The sequence below is a fragment of the Somniosus microcephalus genome, unplaced genomic scaffold, assembly GCF_052327205.1.
Source record: "Somniosus microcephalus isolate GS21.2 unplaced genomic scaffold, FLI_Smic_1.0 unresolved_chr9, whole genome shotgun sequence".
NCBI lineage: Eukaryota > Metazoa > Chordata > Chondrichthyes > Squaliformes > Somniosidae > Somniosus > Somniosus microcephalus.
In genome coordinates this window covers 1,969,385-1,984,472 of record NW_028225187.1, presented here as the reverse complement: position 1 = coordinate 1,984,472, position 15,088 = coordinate 1,969,385, and the positions used below count along the sequence as shown (strand labels likewise).

At 48.7% G+C, this 15,088-nt stretch overlaps 1 protein-coding gene across 3 annotated transcripts in view; it reads right to left on the bottom strand.

Annotated features, from left to right (window-relative positions):
• The window catches only part of LOC147084213 (uncharacterized), a 746,547-nt gene that overhangs the window by 708,776 nt on the left and 22,683 nt on the right, over positions 1-15,088 (bottom strand). For 2 of the 3 annotated variants that reach the window (XM_085979482.1, XM_085979483.1), the window contains exon 3: positions 2,597-10,187. The exons of the other annotated variant lie outside the window; for it this stretch is intronic. In XM_085979482.1, the coding sequence (XP_085835608.1) occupies positions 8,357-10,078 (1,722 nt within the window). In that variant the 5' untranslated portion in view covers positions 10,079-10,187 and the 3' untranslated portion in view covers positions 2,597-8,356. Of the gene's footprint in view, positions 1-2,596; positions 10,188-15,088 lie in introns of those variants that run through there. 3 annotated transcript variants of the gene reach the window in all.

The following is a 15,088-nucleotide window of genomic DNA, read 5'->3' as shown; positions in this document are numbered from 1 at the left end:
CTGGTAACCCCAGGGTGGCAGAGTGCATCATGGAGACTTTGAAGCTTATCTATACCTAGACTAGCATGTACTCCTCATGACAAAGCATCCGATGGCTCATTGAATACTCCAGGCCTGTACTGAATATCATAGTCATATGTTGACAGTTCTATTCGCCATCTTAAAATCTTATCATTTTTGATCTTGCCTCTCTGCTTAGTATTGAACATAAAGGCCACAGATCGCTGGTCAGTAATAAGCGTAAAATGTTGGCCAGCGAGATAATGTCTCCAATACCTGACTGCTTTGATAATTGCCTGTGCCTCCTTTTCCACTGAAGAATGTCGAACTTCTGGTCCTTGCAATGTACGAGAGAAGAAAGCTACTGGTCTGCCAGCTTGGTTAAGAGTTGCTGCCAACGCAAAATCAGATGCATCACTTTCCACTTGAAGAGGGAGCTTCTCATCCACGGCACATACCACTGCCTTCTCAATGTCCCGTTTGATATTAAAGAAAACCTCCTGAGCTTCCACCGATAGCAGAAAAGACATCGACTTAATGAGGTCGGACTTTATCTGAGTAGCTAGCCACCCACTGGGCATAGTACAAGAAGAATCCCAGACACCTTCTTAAAGCTTTTACAGTGTGAGGTAAAGATAATTCCTTAAGTGGGCGTAATCTTTCAGGATCTGGCCCGATTACCCCATTCTCCACAACGCAACCAAGAATACACAAACATGTAGTATTGAAGGTACACTTGTTTTCGTTGTAGGTCAGGTTTAACCTCTTTGCAGTCTCTAGGAACTTCACAAGATTTTGATCATGCTCCCGTTGGTCGCGGCCACAGATAGTAACATTGTCCAGGTACGGGAATGTTGCTTCCAATGCGTATTCATCTACCATATGATCCATCTCCCGTTGGAAGACGGATACCCCATTCATCACTCCAAAGGGCACCCGAAGGAATTGGTACAGGCGCCCATTAGCTTCGAAGGCCGTATAAGGTCGGTCTTCTATTTTGATGGGGAGTTGATGGTAGGCAGACTTTAAATCAATGGTGGAGAACACGCGGTACTGAGCTATCTGGTTCACCATCTCAGAAATACGAGGCAAAGGGTAGGCGTCTAATTAGGTATACAAGTTTATAGTCTGGCTATAATCGACCACAAGTCTTTTCTTTTAAATAGTTTTAACCACCACCACCTGGGCACACCACGGGCTATTACTGTGTTCGATGATTCCCTCCCGTTGAAGCCTTTCCACTTCCTCTTTTATAAATTTTTTATCTTCTGAACTATACCATCGACTCTTAGTCGCTATCGGTCTACAATTACGAGCAAGGTTCACGAACAAAGAAGGTGGACTTATTTTTAAAGTAGAAAGGCCGCAGACTGTGAGCGGAGGCTGGGATCCACCACACTTAAGGGTGATGCACTCATGCTGACACTGGAAGTCCAAGCCTAAAATTAAGTTCACACACAACTGAGGTAATATGAGGAGTTTAAAGTCCTTATACTCTGTATCCTTAACGGTCAATGTGACTTTACAATATCCAGTTACCTCCGAAGTAAGGAACTTGGACGCCATCACGATTTCACTTCGAGTAGGATACACCTTCAATGAACAGGAGTTAACAAGGTTGGGGTGTATAAAACTTTCAGTACTGCCACAGTCTATCAAACACCCAGTAGGACGACCATTAATCTTGATGTCCATCATAGATTTCGACAAGGAACACGGTATGGTCTGGTCAACCGTAACCGAGGCTAGAGGAAAACGACAGGCGGCAGCAGAGAAGACATCGGGTACAGGATTACCCTTACACACTTTACGAAAATGTCCCCGTTTCTTACATTTAAAACAGGTAGCCTCTGTGGCTGCGCATCTTTGCCTGGGGTGTTTAGATTGGCCACAAAAATAACACTTAGACCCATGGGGTACAGCCGCAACAATAGGATTAAGTGGAGGCTCCTTTGGTGTTATGGATGCCTCCATACTCGGAACGCACGAGGCTGAGAGGGACGCATGGGCTGATGCATACACTTCTAAATTCTTCTGGGCTACATCGAATGATTGAGCAGTAGTGACGACCGTTTTTAAAACTAATGAGCCATTCTCGAGGAGTCTCTGTCTAATATAATTAGATCGGAGGCCAGATATGAAAGAATCGTGGATGGCTTCTTCCTGATACAGTATGGCAGAGACAGCCTTATAGTTGCAATCCTTAGCCAAAGCCTCAAGACCCTGCAGGAAATCGTCCAGGGATTCCTCGGGTAATTGCCTGCGAGTAGACAAACGACACCTGGCATATACTTCATTAACCGACTTAAGGTACTGGGCCTTAAGGGCTGCGAGGGCCTCTTCATATGTAGTAATATCTTCAATTATAAAGTAAGTTTGATGACTTACCAAGTTAGTTAGAAGACCCAACTTGTTAACCGTCGGATCGAACGATGCGATGAAGTGTTCAAAACATCAAAGCCAATGCGTAAATTTCTTCGATGCATCTGCCGAATGGGGATCGATATCCAGACGCTCTGGTTTCAAAAATTGATCCATCTTGCAAAAGTTTACTTAATAAAATTGATGTGCCAAATAACTGCCTGAATCCAAGAGGTTAAAGCTTAAAACTGAAGGCTTTTATTAAGTAAGAACATGGCATCGAGTTAACACAGGGCAACCATCATTCATCACCGACCCAGCCCTTATGAGTAAGACTCACACCAATCCGGAAGGATCCAGAGGGGCGGGGCTAGGGAGGAGCATTAGTGGCTACACCTGTAGAACATTCCAGACATTAACAAGTACAACAACAGACAATACAAATGCCAGAACACAGAGTTATTTCATCACATTACCCTACAGTAAAGTGCCTTGAGACATTTTAAAAGCTCTATATAAATGTAAGTTGTTGTTGGTGTATAGAGAACTCTGTTGAAATTTAGTGAAATGATCAATAATGAAGGAAGATCATTTCTTTGTTTGGTTCTGTTAGTTTTCATAGAATCATGGAAACGTACAGCACGAAGGAGGCCATTCGGCCCATCGTGCCTGTGCTGTCTCTTAGAAAGAGCACTCATGCTTAGTCCCACATCCCTGCTTGTTGTCCGTAACCCTGTAAGATCCTCATCCTCAAGTACCCGCCCAACTCCCTTTTAAACTCATTGATGGAATCAGCTCATGACCTTTTCAGGTCGAGCGTTCCAGCTCCCCACAACTCTCTGAGTTTTATTCAATTGTTACCACAGTTGCTTCTGTGGAGGTTTAATAATAAATGCATTTTGCTATGAAAGCAATTAAAACATTCCTAGTATATAAATAGACAGATGCATCAAAATATTAAAATTGTGGGAGGGGGGCAGTGCTCGCCCAGGGCCCAATAAACAATGGAATTCTTCTTTACCAACCCAATGCTCAGAAGATGAAGCCCCAGAGCTGCCTCTGGCTCGGTTCCACCTGCCCTATTCTGACAAGCTGAGGTGTTGGTCAGTGCACTGTGATTGCCCTGTGGGCAGAAAATGGCAAATCTAGAAATATGACCAAAATAACACATTTTAACCCCAAAGCTGTAAATCCCCGTCCCACACACTCTCCCTCCTCCCTGTGCTGAAATCCAAACCCATCGCACCATCTCCAACATTTCTTTCCTCCACTCCCAGTTCTCCCCCTCCCTCTACTCTGGTTGGGTTCAGTTCCACACCCGCTGTGTGCAGAGTGAGAATAAAATCAATGAGTCAATGATTGTCTCTCCTGGTCACTGGGACCCTGAAGCCCTGCCCACTCTCTGTTCCTGTACCAAGATGGCCGTACATGCACCGTGCTGCAGGTGGAACCGGTCTGTCTTTCCTCCACCAAGATGGCGGCGCCTAACCCGGGCCTGTCACCGAGTAAAAGCCTCACCGCTGCCATCCGGCGGAACACATTCGGCCGCTGGATCTCATTCGGGCCTGAGACCATTCTCCAACTTTATAAACTCTGCGCTGCGGCCTACCCACAGTTTATTAATCTCCCGGCCCCGCTGCCGCTGACCTGCATCTCCGCCCGGCGACCGTGCAGGGCTTTCTCTGTAAAGTCGGTGAGGGACACGTGACCCGAGCCCAGGGCCTGATTGATGGGAGCTTCCGACCAACAGGGAGCGAGCGGGGCGGGGCTGGAGGAGCGAGCCGGCGGCGGTTCCTCCAACCAATCGGGGAGCCCGAGGGGCAGGACTAGCGGCACCCAGTGGGCGGGGCTGGAGGAGCGAGCCGGGTCCTCCAACCAATCGGGGAGCCCGAGGGGCGGGACTAGCGGCACCCAGTAGGCGGGGCTGGAGGAGCGAGCCGGCAGCGGGTCCTCCAACCAATCGGGGAGCCCGAGGGGCGGGACTAGCGGCACCCAGTGGGCGGGGCTGGAGGAGCGAGCCGGTGGCGGGTCCTCCAACCAATCCGGGAGCCCGAGGGGCGGGACTAGCGGCACCCAGCGGGCGGGGCTGGAGGAGCGAGCCGGTGGCGGGTCCTCCAACCAATCGGGGAGCCCGAGGGGCGGGACTAGCGCCGGCTGATTGTCTGATCCGCAGGGCAGCGAGTTTCTCCAGTCCCTTGTTCAGGGCCCGGGGCCCGGGGAGGCTGTGGGCCTTTATTCCCCGCATTGGACACAAGGCTCTTTGTCTCACAACACACTGGCTCAGGTTTTAATAGAGACTTTTTAAATTCATCAATAAAAGCAGATAAATCTCGTGCTTCTGTGGAACAAACTTTCTAATATTTGGGAGTAAAAGTACAAGTTTTTTTCCCTCTGCGGAATTTATTATTAGTTTCAGGAAACAACAACGCCTTTAATGTAGTAAAACATCCCGAGGCTCTTCACAGGAGCGTTAGAAAACAAAATTTGACACCGAGCCACATAAGGAGATATTCGGGCAGATGACCAAAAGCTTGGTCAAAGAAGTAGGTTTTAAGGAGCATCTTAAAGAAGGAGAGAGAGAGGTAGAGAGATGGAGAGGTTTAGGGAAGGAATTCCAGAGCTCAGGGCCCAGGCAACTGAAGGCACAGCCGCCAATGGTGGAGCGATTAAAATCAGGGATGCTCAAGAGGCCGGAATTAGGGGAGTGCAAATATCTCGGAAGATTGTCGGGGTCGGGGCTGGAAGAGATTCCAGAGATAGGGAGGGGCGAGCCACAGAGGGATTTGAAAACAAGGCTGAGAATTTTAAGGATCAGACACTTGAGGAAAAGCAGGGAGTGGGGGAGGGTCAAACCCTTATGGGACAGGGTCGCTCATTCTGTTCTGCGACAGTTACTGGGACAGACTGTATCTCCCCTCTCCTCCACACAGGGATGTGTGGTAGTTAAAGGGACAGCGATTCTTCTTGTTCCGCGAGATTGTAATTAAAGGGTCACTACTCTGAGATGGCTACGAATCTTTATAGTGTCGCCAGCCTTTCTAAAACATTTTCCTTTCTTTGAGGATCTGTATGAACTCGCTGGTGACTCAGCAGGTTGGATGAATTCTGAAACCTCTTTGCACAGTCAGAACATTTAAAGGGTCTCTCATCGGTTCTGGGACAGGAGGGATCTGGTTAACAGTGATCACAATATCAATAGGTTTAAAGTAGTTATGGAAAGGGACAAAGAAAAATCAATGGTGAAAATACCCAGCTGGAAGAGAGCCAGTTTCAGTGATTTGAGAAGGGATCGAGCACAGGTGGACTGGAAACAAAGATTGTCCAGGAAAACTGAATGACCAATGGCAGGCCTTCAAGGCTGAGATAGTTCGGGTACAAACCAAGCATATTCCCATAAGGAGGAAAGATGGGGCATCCAAAGCTAGAGCTCCCGATGACAAAGGATATCGAGGTTAGAATAAAACAGAGAAAGGAGGTTTACAACAAATGTCAGGTACAGAATACAGTCAAAAACCAGGAGAATACAGAGAGTGCGGGGGAAATTGAAACAGGATATAAGAAGGGCAAAGAGAGAATATGAGAAAAGATTAGCGGGTAACATAAAAGAGAACCCAAAAATCTTCTATAAACATATGAAAAGTAAAAGGATAGTTAAAGGAATGGTGGGGCCGATTAGGGACCAAATAGGAGCTCATCATACAGAGGCAGAGGGCGTGGCTGAGGTACTGAATGAGTACTTAGCATCTGTCTTCACAAAAGAAGAGGATGAAGTTAATGTCGCAGTAGAGAGGGGGGGGGGAGAGAGTAGAGAAATTGGATAAAAATGGATAGAAAGGAGGTGCTAAATAGGTTGTCATCACTCAAAGTTAACAAGTCACCCAGTCCAGGTGGATGCATCCTAGATTGCAGAGGGAAGCTAGGGTGGAGATAGCAGAAGCTCCGACCACAATCTTTCAATCTCCCTCAGATATATGGGAGTGGTGACAGAGAACTGGAGGATTGCAAATGTTACACCCTGTTTAAAAAAAGGGGAGAGGGATAAACCTGGTAACTACAGGCCAATCAGTCTAATGTCAGTGGTGGGTGAACAACTAGAGACCATTGTCAAGAACAAGATTAATTCTCACTTGGAGAAGCATGGGTTAATAAGGGGCAGCCAGTATGGATTTGTTAAAGGTAAATTGTGTCTGATTAACCTGATTGAGTTCTCTGATGAAGTAACAGAGGGTTGATGAAGGTAGTGCAGTAGATGTTGTATCTATGGACTTTCAAAAGGCATTTGATAAAGTACCACATAAGAGACTTACTCTGACAATAGAAGCAGAGGGAATTAAAGGGCTGATGGTAATTTGGGTATATAATTGGCTAAGGGAGAGGAGGCAGTGAGCAGTGCTGAGGGATGTTTTTCTGACTGGAGGGAAGTATGCAGTGGGCTCCCCCAGGGGTCGGAATTAGGGCCATTGCTTTTCTTGTTATATATAAATGACCTGGACTTGGGTATAGGTGAACAATTTCAAAGTTTACGGATGATACTATTTACTATGTTGCCAAGTTTTGTGAGTGTAGTAGTGGCAGACTTCAGAAGGACAGAGACAGACTGTGAAATGAGCAGACACAAGGCAGATGACATTCAATGAGGATAAGTGTGAAGTGATGCACTTTGGGAGAAACAACAGGGAGAGGCCGTATAATCCAAATGGGACTATTTTGAGGGGGTGCAAGAGCAGAGGGACCTGGGGGCCCATATTCACAAGTCTTTGAAAGTGCCACAGCAAGTTGGTGAGGCGGTTCAGAAAGCGTATGGGATACTTGGCTTTGCAAATAGTGCCATTGAATACAAAAACAAGGAAGTTACACTAAACCTTTACAAATCACTAGTTAGGAACATAGGACAGGAGGAGGCCATTCAGCCCCTCGAGCCTGTTCCGCCATTCAATGAGATCATGGCTGATCTGTGACCTAACTCCATACACCCGCCTTTGGCCCATATCCCTTAATACCTTTGGTTAACAAAAACCTATCAATCTCAGATTTAAAATTAACAATTGACCGAGCATCAATTGCTGTTTGCGGAAGAGAGTTTCAAACTTCTACCACCCTTTGTGTGTAGAAGTGTTTCCTAATTTCACTCCTGAAAGGTCTGGCTCTAATTTTTAGACTATGCCCCCAGTCCTAGAATCCCCAACCAGCGGAAATAGTTTCTCTCTATCTACCCTATCTGTTCCCCTTAATATCCTGAAAACTTCGATCAGATCACCCCTTAACTTTCTAAATTCCAGGGATTACAACCCTAATTTGTGTAATCCCTCCTCGTAACTTAACCCTTGAAGTCCAGGTATCATTCTGGTAAACCTACGCTGCACTCCCTCCAAGGCCAATATATCCTTCCTAAGGTGTGGTGCCCAGAACTGCTCACAGTGCTCCAGGTGTGGTCTAACCAGGGTTTTGTACAGCTGCAGGGTTTTGGCCTCAGCTGGAGTCTTGTGTACAGTTCTGGGCACCACACTTTAGGAAGGATGTCAAGGCCTTGGGAGAGGGTGCAGAGGAGGTTGACCAGGATGGTACCAGGGATGAGGGACTTCAGTAATGTGGAGAGACTGGAGAAGCTGGGAATGTTCCCCTTAGAGCAGAGAAGGTTAAGAGGAGACCTAATAGAGATGTTCAAAATGATGAGGGGATTTGATCGAGCAAGTAGGGAAAAACTGTTCACTTTGGCAAGTGGGTCGGTAACCAAAGGTCACAGATTTAAAATAGTTGCTAAAAGTACTAGAGGGGAAATGAGGAGAATTGTTTTCATACAGAGGGTTGTTCAGATCTGGAACGCACCATCTGAAAGGATGCTGGAATCAGGTTCCACAGGAACTTTCAAACAGTAATTGGACAAGTCCTTGAAGAGGACTAGTTTGCAGAGTTCTGGGGATAAAGCTGGGGTGTGGGACTAAATTGGACAGCTCTTTCAAAGACACGATGGGCCGAATCACCTCCTTCTGTGCTGTTAGATTCTATGATCAGTGTGAAGTCGCTGGTGTCTCTTCAACTCCCCGGAGCTTTTAAAGCTCTTCCCACAGTCAGAACATTTAAAGGGCCTCTCGTCAGTGTGAACTCGCTGGTGCCCCTTCAGCTCCCCAAAGCTTTTAAAGCTCTTCCCACAGTCAGAACATTTAAAGGGCCTCTCGTCAGTGTGAACGCGCTGATGTGCCAGCAGGTTGGATGACTGAGTGAATCCCTTCCCACACACATAGCAGCTGAACGGCCTCTCCCCAGTGTGTAGGTGTTGGTGTAGCTGGAGGTCCCCGGAGATTTTAAAACTCTTCCCACACTCAGAACATTTAAAGGGTCTCTCGTTAGTGTGAACTCGCTGGTGCCCCTTCAGCGCCCCGGAGCTTTTAAAGCTCTTCCCACAGTCAGAACATTTAAAGGGCCTCTCGTCAGTGTGAACTCGCTCGTGTTCCAGCAGGCTGGATGACTGAGTGAATGCCTTCCCACACACAGAGCAGGTGAACGGTCTCTCCCCAGTATGAACTCGCTGGTGTACCAGCAGGCGGGATGACTGAGTGAATCCCTTCCCACACACAGAGCAGGTGAACGGTCTCTCCCCAGTGTGAACTCGCTGGTGTACCAGCAGGCGGGATGACTGAGTGAATCCCTTCCCACACATGGAGCAGGTGAATGGCCTCTCCCCAGTGTGTAGGTGTTGGTGTCTCTTCAAACCCCCGGAGCTTTTAAAGCTCATCCCACAGTCAGAACATTTAAAGGGTCTCTCGTCAGTGTGAAATCGCTGATGTACCAGCAGGTGGGATGAATCAGTGAATCCCTTCCCACACACGGAGCAGGTGAACGGCCTCTCCCCACTGTGTAGGAGCCAGTGTCCCTTCAGCTCTTGGGGGCTTTTAAAGCTCTTCCCACAGTCAGAACATTTAAAGGGTCTCTCATCAGTGTGGACAAGTTGGTGTAGCTTTAGTTCCTTGGGGCTTTTAAAGCTCTTCCCACAGTTAGAACACTGAAATGGTCTCCCATCAGTGTGAACAAGCTGGTGTGCCTTCAGATACCGAGCGCTTTTAAAGCTCTTCCCACAGTCAGGACATTGAAATGGTCTCTCATCAGTGTGAAAAAGTTGGTGTCGCTTTAGTTCCCCGGGGCTTTTAAAGCTCTTCCCACAGTCAGAACATTGAAATGGTCTCCCATCAGTGTGAACAAGCTGGTGTCCCTTCAGATACTGAGCGCTTTTAAAGCTCTTCCCACAGTCAGAACATTGAAATGGTCTCTCATCAGTGTGGACAAGTTGGTGTAGCTTTAGTTCCTTGGGGCTTTTAAAGCTCTTCCCACAGTCAGAACATTGAAATGGTCTCTCATCAGTGTGAACAAGCTGGTGTGCCTTCAGATACTGAGCGCTTTTAAAGCTCTTCCCACAGTCAGGACATTGAAATGGTCTCTCCTCAGTGTGAACAAGCTGGTGTGTTTGCAGGTGGGATGAACAAACAAATCCCTTTCCACACACGGAGCAGGTGAACAGACTGTCCCTGGTGTGACTGTGCCGTTGAACTTCCAATGCAGACGGGGAACTGAAGCCCTTCCCGCCGTCCCCACCTTTACCCGGTTTCTCCCTGGTGTGACGGTGCATGTGTCTCACCAGGTCAGGCGATCGGCTGAATCCGTGTCCACACACTGAACACGTGTGCGGTTTGTCTGCGTTGCGATCCCTGCTCTCTCCTTCCATGTGCAAAGGTCGATGATATTCAGGTCCTGATGAATCCAGCGACTCTGTCAGATCTTGATGTGATGTTTGGTCTGAGCTTCCCGCCTGTAACTGCTCCACTTCTATAACCCTGTAAATTGAGATCAGAAAAGGATCAGAGGCAAACTGTTGTTTAATATTCCCCTTTCCGAACCTAGGGGCAGTGAAGCTGATTTTCAGGCCCCAGCTGCTGCACAGGTTGGTTGAAAGGATCAGCAGTAATGGCGGCTGTAATACCCACAAGGCCCCGGCTCTGCAGAAAGTGCTCTGTTGACTCTGAGTCCCGCGCATGTGCTCATGGCCCCCGCGCTCTCCCTCCTGCTCTACAATTGCCCATCCCGAACGGTCCGCAACACGCATGCTCAGCACACAAAACCCCGCGGTTGGAACATCGGGCGTGCATGCGGAGCCGCAACATCTGGTACGCGTGCGTGGCTCAGGTGGGGGCGAGTCGGTGTTTCGCCTCAGCCGCCAGGGAGGTGCGCATGCGCAGGACGACCCAACATTCTTCCCGTCAGCAATCACTCCCTCGTTTCTTTAATAAAAACAGAAAATGCTGGAAATACTCAGCAGGTCAGGCAGCATCTGTGAAGAGAGAAACAGAGTTAACGTTTCAGGTCGATGACCATTTGTCAGAACTGCTTGCTCTTTAGTGTCAGCCAGTGGCTCAGTGGGCAGCACTCTCGCCTCTGAGTCAGGAAGTTGTGGGTTCATAGTCCCACTCCAGAGACCTGAGCACAAAAATCCAGGCTGACACTCCAGTGCAGTGCTGAGGGAGTGCGGCACTGTCGGAGGGGCCGTCTTTCGGATGAGATGTTAAATTGAGGCCCTGTTTGCTCTCTCAGGTGGATGTAAAAGGTCCCATGGCATTATTTCAGGAAAGAAAGACTTGCATTTATATAGTGCCACCAGATATCCTCATAGAGTCATAGAGTTTTACAGCACAGAAAGAGGCCCTTCGGCCCATCGTGTCTGCGCCGCCCATCCATCCCTGTCCAGTCTAATCCCATTTTCCAGCATTTGGTCCATAGCCTTGTATGCAATGGCATTTCAAGTGCTCATCCAAATGCTTCTTGAATGTTGTGAGGGTTCCTGCCTCTACCACCCTTTTAGGCATCGAGTTCCACATTCCAACCACCCTCTGGGTGAAAAAGTTCCTCCTCAAATCCCCTCTAAATCTCCTGCCCCTTACCCTGAATCTATGCCCCCTTGTTATTGACCCCCCTACTAAGGGGAAAAGTTCCTCTTTGTCTACCCTATCTATGCCCCTCATCATTTTGTACACCTCAATCAGGTCCCCCCTCAGCCTTCTTTGCTCCAAGGAAAACAACCCCAGCCTGTTTAGTCTTTCTTCATAGCGGAGGCGCTCCATCCCAGGTAACATCCTGGTGAATCTTCTCTGCACCCTCTCCAAAACAATCACATCCTTCCTATAGTGAGGCGACCAGAACTGCACACAGTACTCCAGCTGTGGCCTCACCAGCGTTTTGTACAGCTCCATCATAACCTCCCTGCTCTTATATTCTATGCCTCGGCTAATGAAGGCAAGTATCCCATATGCCTTTTTAACCACCTTATCTACTTGTTCTGCTGCCTTCAGAGATCTATGTACATGTACACCGAGGTCCCTCTGACCCTCTGTACTTCCTAGGGTCCTACCACTCATTGTGTATTCCCTTGCCTTATTTGTCCGTCCAAAATGCATCACCTCGCACTTTTCAGGGTTAAATTCCATTTGCCACTTTTCCGCCCATCTGACCAACCCGTCTATATCGTCCTGTAGCCTGAGGCTTTCCCCCTTGCAATTTACCACCCCACCAATTTTCGTGTCATCTGCAAACTTACTGATCATCCCTTTTACATTCTCATCCAAATCATTTATTTAGATCACAAACAACAAGGGACCCAGCACCGATCCCTGAGGTACCCCACTGGACACAGGCTTCCAGTCACAAAAGCAACCTTCGACCATCACCCTCTGCCTCCTGCCACTCAGCCAGTTTAGGATCCAACGCGCCAAGGCACCCTGGATCCCATGGGCTCTTACCTTCTTGACCAGTCTCCTATGCGGGACTTTGTCAAAAGCTTTACTGAAGTCCATGTAAACCACATCCACAGCATTTCCCTCATCCACCTCCCTAGTCACCCCCTCGAAAAATTCAATCAGATTTGTCAGACATGATTTACCCTTGACAAAGCCATGCTGACTATCCCCGATTAATCCTTGCCTCTCCAAGTGGAGACTAATTTTGTCCCTCAGAATTTTTTCCAATAATTTCCCTACCACAGATGTTAGGCTCACTGGCCTGTAATTCCCTGGTTTATCCCTGCTACCCTTCTTGTATAATGGTACTACATTAGCTGTTCTCCAGTCCTCTGGTACATCCCCTGTGGCCAGAGAGGTTCTGAAAATTAGTGTCAGAGCCCCTGCAATCTCCTCCTTTGCCTCCCACAGCAGCCTGGGATACATCTCGTCCGGGCCTGGGGATTTATCCACTTTTTGGCCTGCTAAAACCGCTAGCACCTCCTCCCTCTCGATGCTAATATGTTCAAGTATGTCACAATCCCCTTGCCCGATTTCTATGTCTGCATCGTCTTTCTCCATAGTGAACACAGATGCAAAAAATTCATTTAAAACCCCGCCTACATCATCTGGTTCTACACACAGATTGCCACTTTGGTCCCTAATGGGCCCTACCCTTTCCCTGGTTATCCTCTTGCCTTTAATATACTTATAAAACATCTTAGGATTTTCCTTTATTTTGCTCGCCAGTGTTATTTCATGGCCCCTCCTCGCCCTCCTAATTTCTTTTTTAAGTATGCCCCTGCACTTTTTATACTCCTCTAGGGCTTCTTCCGTCTTTAGTCTTTTGTAACTGCCAAAAGCCCCCCTTTTATTTCTAATGCATTTTTGTATCTCCCTTGTCATCCAAGGTTCCCTTTGCTTGTTGGTCCCACCCTTGACCTTTACAGGAACATGTTGGCGCTGTACTCTCTCTATTTCCCTTCTGAAAGTCTCCCACTGTTTTGATCCTAAAGTGCTTTTTATCCAAAAGTGCTTTACAGCCAATGAAGTACTACAATGAAGTAGTCACTGTTGTAATGTGGGAAAGAGCAGGGGAATTATCCCCAGTGTCTGAGCCAATGTTTATCCCTCAATCAACATTAAAAAAATGATAAGATTATCTGGTCATTATCACATTGCTGTTTGTGGGAGCTTGCTGTGCGCTAATTGACTGCCGCATTTCCTACATTACAACAGTGACTACACTGCAAAAGTACTTCATTGGCTGTAAAGTACTTTGGGACGTCCGGTGGTGGTGAAAGGCGCTATATAAATGCAAGTCTTTCTTTCTTCACTGCTCTCACCAGCGACCTCTTCTGGCGGTTGGTTGATTGACAGATGAGAGTCCGCGCATGCGCACAGGGAGCGGCGGTTTGGGCTGAGTCCGGCACAACGACCCCTCCCGGTCACCAAGGGTAATGACCGCGCATGCCCAGAGGAGACCAGACCCCCCTCCCCCACTCGCAGCTGCGCCTGCGCACTCGGATCCTGCCGGACGGAGTCTGCGCGGGGCCATTCCGGGGAAAGGCCTTGGTGTCGGTTCCAGAGTCGCGATCGGTGACGCGAAGTGAGTTTTCTCCGCTCCGATTGGGTGGAGAATGGCGCGGGGTGGATCGGGAGAGAATCGAGAGAAATAGAAAAACCTCAGAGTCCGCGAGGCCCCGGACCGAGCGGCGGAACTTGGACGGTGCACGTGATCTCCTCGGGGACACGTCACCCGGGCCCGCGGCCTGATTGACGGCAGCTTCCGACCAATAGGGAGCGAGCGGGGCGGGGCTGGAGGAGCGAGCCGGCGGCGGGTCCTCCAACCAATCGGGGAGCCCGAGGGGCGGGGCTTGCGTCACCCAATGGGCGGGGCTGGAGGAGCGAGCCGGCGGCGGGTCCTCCAACCAATCGGGGAGCCTGAGGGGCGGGGCTGGAGGAGCGAGCCGGCGGCGGGTCCTCCAACCAATCGGGGAGCCCGAGGGGCGGGACTAGCGCCGGCTGATTGTCTGATCCGCAGTTTCTCCAGTCCCTTGTTCAGGGCCCGGGGAGGCTGTGGGCCTTTATTCCCCGCATTGGACACAAGGCTCTTTATCTCAGGCATAGGGTGACGTCGCACTGAAACTTTCCGTCCTCCTTTACAAAGATGGCTGCCGTTAACCTGGGCCTGTAAGGGGAAGAAATCCCCGCAACTGCAAACAAGGGATCTTCAGGTTGTTATTCGGGGCTTGCCTCCTGCACGAGTTGTTTATGAAGCCTCCCCACCCACCTACCGGTCCATTACTCCCTCCATCGCGATTTTTACCGGCTGCACCATCGCGCTTCCGGCTTCAGCTCCTCTCCATCTCCAGTAATGCACTGCGCATGCTCAATATACCGACCCCTCCCGCGCCTGCGCGCTGGGCTCTTGTAGTCTGGGTGCGGCACGTGGTCCACCGCGGGGAATGCTGGGTAAAAGACCAGATTAGTGAATGGAACATGATTTACTGTGATCAGATTGAGGACTGAACCATGTTCATTCTAGTAGTCATGGTTTGTTTCTGCTGATCTTAATAACTCCTGTATCTGCGCTGGAGATTAATATTCTGTTTAAATAGTGAATAAATAAAGCTCGAGGAACAGCATCTCATCTTTCGATTCGGCACTTTACAGCCTTCTGGACTCAACATTGAGTTCAACAATTTCAGACTTTAACCCTTACTCCCATTTTTCATGCTGTATGATTTTGCCATCCCCATTTGCAACATTTTCCAAGACTCGGTTTCACAGCCACATCTCTTTCCTCAGCACCTGTCTCCGGTTCCAACTTATTCCACGTGGATTCCAACTGAACTTCCACCCTTCCTGTTTCAGATCCACCCAGGATAACTTTCCTGCCTCTTACCTTAGTAATATCTGTTACATCTCCAGCTTTTTCCAGTTCTGATGAAGGGTCCCAGACCTGA